The sequence below is a fragment of the Etheostoma spectabile genome, chromosome 7 (assembly GCF_008692095.1).
Source record: "Etheostoma spectabile isolate EspeVRDwgs_2016 chromosome 7, UIUC_Espe_1.0, whole genome shotgun sequence".
Taxonomy (NCBI): domain Eukaryota; kingdom Metazoa; phylum Chordata; class Actinopteri; order Perciformes; family Percidae; genus Etheostoma; species Etheostoma spectabile.
Window position 1 is genome coordinate 20,919,345 of NC_045739.1, and position 4,273 is coordinate 20,923,617.

At 40.9% G+C, this 4,273-nt stretch overlaps 1 protein-coding gene across 2 annotated transcripts in view; it reads right to left on the bottom strand.

Moving 5' to 3' along the window:
* Positions 1 to 4,273, bottom strand: part of arhgap4b (Rho GTPase activating protein 4b) — a 30,883-nt gene that overhangs the window by 1,433 nt on the left and 25,177 nt on the right. Inside the window, exons 20-23 of one of the 2 annotated variants that reach the window (XM_032519779.1) lie at positions 3,873 to 4,044; positions 3,018 to 3,125; positions 2,693 to 2,800; positions 1,117 to 1,219 (exon numbers count right to left, since the gene is read on the bottom strand). In XM_032519779.1, the coding sequence (XP_032375670.1) occupies positions 1,117 to 1,219; positions 2,693 to 2,800; positions 3,018 to 3,125; positions 3,873 to 4,044 (491 nt within the window). The remainder of the gene's footprint in view (positions 1 to 1,116; positions 1,220 to 2,692; positions 2,801 to 3,017; positions 3,126 to 3,872; positions 4,045 to 4,273) is intronic. The other variant, XM_032519780.1, reaches the window with a different exon arrangement.

Sequence of the window (4,273 nt, forward strand, 5' to 3'; positions counted from 1 at the left end):
CAGGGTGAAAAGAAGAGCTGCAGAAATGTGCAGTACAATAAACATGTGATGTTTTTTTGACATAAAACCATGTAAACCTATTTTGGCACAACCTCCAAATATAATGATGAACCTGAAAATGAGCATAATATGAGCCCTTTAAAGTATGTTACAATTGCTTTGGCTCAATTGTCACAACCGTTTCAAAATCCAAGAAAAAGACAAATGTCCAAGTTGGGGTTTAATGTTTTGTGCTTTCCAGCATGACAATTCTGTTTTACTATTACTGTGGCACTCATTCCATTTTGAATGATCAAACTTAAAAAAAAATGTATCCCAGGTATAACTCGTCTTGTGGATGAAACAGAACAGAAAACAGTAAACTGATGCACGATTGTAACGTCTCATTAACAAAATTGTTTTTCGAAATGAAAGCCTAATGGCCTAAGTCACAAAATATCCCCCCCCCCCCTTGTTTGTCAGCCATGTAATTAAACTGAAGAGATTCATTGTTCTCTTGTTCTTCTTTTATTGTGAATATTAACAATGGCTGGGTTTGAAAAACCCACCGACTCTACAGTCTTGGCAATTCCTCAAACCTATTTAAAATATTTATTCAAATGCATTTCTCTTGCACTGCATGTTTTTTGTAGCAACACATATACATGTGGGAGAGAAGGGAGATTTGTGCAGACGCAAGGTCTATATTCTTTTCACTGAGTAAATGTTCTGTATAACACTGCTGTCAGTGGAAAACGGATGTGTGCATGAATCATTCACAGAGAAGAAGAGAAAGTCGGTACTAGAAGTGTGATTATATTTCCTTTCAAGGACGTGTATCATGGGTATCTTGTCTCTGAGCTGTGACACCAAAACACTACAGGATGTAGTTTGATTAGTGGCAGCATGTTTAACCACAACAAAACTTAACTCTGAATTCAGTAGAGTCAGCTAGTCAATAATTCAGTCAGATTCCAATCTGCTTTTTGGAACAGAGCCTTACATGTGTTACTAGCCTCCTTTGGTAGAACAAAAATTACAAACTTCGATTGACTGAATTGAAAAGTAAGTAGGGAGGCATCATTTACAGTTTCTCAGGTGTGATGTATCAGCCCGAGTCCAGGATGAACTACCAACCTTGTCGACTGCTGGTCTGTCTGCCTGACCGAATGGAAGTCTGTCTGGGGCTTTGAAGCTGCCCTGTCTCACAGTGTCCAAAGTGTGTCTTCGCTCCTGAGACCTAGAAGACAAAAGGTAAAACTGGTAAGACAAAATATAGTCTCCCTTATTGCCGGACTAGCCTCCAAGTTGCTGCGGAGGAGGGTCTGGCTGGTCCGCATGGCATTCCGGGATGGGAGAAAACGTGTATATTCAAAAGTTTTAGTCTTGCAAAAGATAACTCAGATTGGACAGATAGTCTAGCTAGCTGTCTCAATTCACCATGCAGAGATCTGACGAGCAGTTAACCATAGTCCTCAAAAATCCACCAGAGTTTAAAATTCCAACATATAGAAAGCGGAAGGAAACAGACATCGGCAAAAAGATATGCATCCGGTGGAATTTCCTGCGGCACCGGAACAATCCTGATCAAAGATACATATAGATGCTTATTCTGAATGCCAAATCTAATCTAAAACTACCTTTATATTTTGGAAAGATAAGTTTTTCTCCATCTTCTTACACTGCAAAGACAATTCATATCATGTCACATCATGACAACTGTCCGAATTTCCGTCAAAAATTAAATGCAGACTCTCTTTCCTGTAATTATTCCTCTGTGACAGCTAAGTTGACACTTGCAAAGACTACCACTGCCATCCTTCATTGACAATGGCCCTGTTCACACCTGACGTTAACTTTCGCCCTCAGTGATCTGATTAAAAGTGGACAGTTGTAAGTACAAGTGTGAATGCCTGTGATGCATTGTTGACGCATAGAGATCTGATCTCTCAGACTACATTTGAGGTGGTTTGGGCAGCACATGACCAAATTCTTTTGGCATATGTACACAAATGTGTCCTGGTCTACTCAACTGAAGTGCTCTGCCTGAGCGTTTTTGTTCTGATGCTGATATTTTCACATAGAACAGCAAAGTGAGAGCCTTTCACAAGAATTAGCAATCATTGGGAGTTGTGTTTTCTGTCCATCCATTTAATGTAATAATTTATTCTTTTTGTTCTGTTTTGTTCCCCACCAACTCTTGAGGGAAAAAAATTCTCTTTAGATGCTAAATGTTCCACAATGTTCACCAGCTAGTCGCTGACTCTGTCTGTGGGCCTTTTGGTGCTGGGCAGGTAGAGTACAGGGAGTTCTCGATGAAAACGCCTCAAAAACAACTACGCAGAGCTGAGCAGACCTGCAGAGTTAGCTGATGATTGTCTATGGGTGTGCCAATGCAAGCAACCCCTTTGAGTACACATAGTTATATGATCCATTGTCGTGATCCAATGATAATGGTGATTTATTTATGGTTATTCATTTATTTCCCCTTATGCAGAATGTGTCTATGTGAATACCATAGGTACAGTGTATCCCAAATATCTCTCTGTATGACACATTAAATATAATGTACATATATGTATATATCGTATCCAATATATCTCTATACATTAGAGACTATATACCTCTATGTGTTTGAGTGATAAACCAAGCAGAGTATTGCCATACGTTACACAATACATGCATGCGTGTCCAAAGTGTGTGTCAGTCTTACACTGGCAGGTGTCGTGTTGCTGGAGATGTTGGCTGCTTTCGATTGGGGCTACCCTCACTTCCTCTCTGTCTCCCAGGCAACGAAGCACTGTCGCTGTTCACCCGCATCCTGTCGAGACATAGACAGAAACTTTTTGTAACTTTGTGTCGTGTGCATTCATGTGCGAGTTTGTGTGGCTGTGTGCCACAATGTGAGTATTTCTGTCTGTGTGTGTATGTATTTTGCTGTCTACATCTATTGTGTGTGCTCATGCGAACGCATTGATATATTGCCGTGTGCATCCAAGAACATGTGTGTGTGTGTGTGTGTGTGTGTGTGTGCTTACCGAGTTGTGTTTTCTGTCTGTGGATCTTCTGCTGTCAGGTTTCCAGTGCTGCCTCCTCCTCCTCCTCCTCCTCCTCCTCCTCCATCCTCTCTTTTCCCTCGCTCTGATCTTTAAATATAGGATGGGAAGGTTGAGTGACAAAGTAATTGTAGGAGGGAGCAGGAGCAGAAGTGACCAGATATTTAATATATTTTCTAGATGAGGTAGAAATCTGAAGTGGGTGGACCAAACAATGAAAACTACATTACATTACAATGCAACAGCTCTACAAAAACACAACTTTTGTCAAACTTGTGGTATTCAACTTTTGTTGAGAGTGTGTCAATGTTAATTTATATGTATGGCATATTTCCAGGCTGTGGCTTTTAGCGGTTTTAATAAAATCATATTCCACCCTCAGTTTATATAACATGCACTTTGTCTGTACAACTACTGTAATTACTATGGCCAGGGTTAACTGTGGATTGGTTTAGGCCAAACACTTCACACACAAGTATAGAATACAAAACCGAGGCTGAAATACGTATTCATTATTTGTGTCTGAACCAGCGGTGGTTGAAAAGCCTTTTTTAACCTGTGGGACGTGTTCAACGTGATTTGTCTTTTTTCAAGGGACCTGAGTGTCATCTGGGTCTGCTGAGGGCTTCATCTAAATTGTTCCCTGTTACCAAACTGCGCCTTGAAAATAATACTGAAAAATACAGCATTATTTTAGCCGTCACTTAAACAATTTGTACCGTCTCAAACTGAGATGGATGCCTCCAAGATCCATTTCAAGATCCACTGTCTAGGCAATGGTTCTGGATACGGCCGCAGTGGTTGGCTGAATGGTCCTGAAGTAGAAATGTCACTCACCCATCCAACAAGTTGATGTACTTGTGAGGGATGAGACCCTTAACCCCTCCCGCTTCGCCTCTCCACCAATCACAGGAGGCCTTGCTGTAAACGATGAGAAGCTCTCCCTGCTTGAAGGACAGCTCTGCTGGAGATCTCGCCACGTAGTCAAACATGGCCACTGCCTCCCACTCTGCACACACATGCACGGTTACAATTAACTCAGGCACATTATTAATCTATCTAGTGTCTATCTAGTATCTAACTAATTCATGCATGCTTATGCATCATAATCAAATCCAAAAATATCTCCTTTCTAAGTGTGAAACATGGTTTGTGGTACATTCATGTGAAGTAGGCTTTAGTAATTTAGGCTATTGTTAAAGCAGACTTTGTGGTGTGTGTGTGTGTGTGTGTGTGTG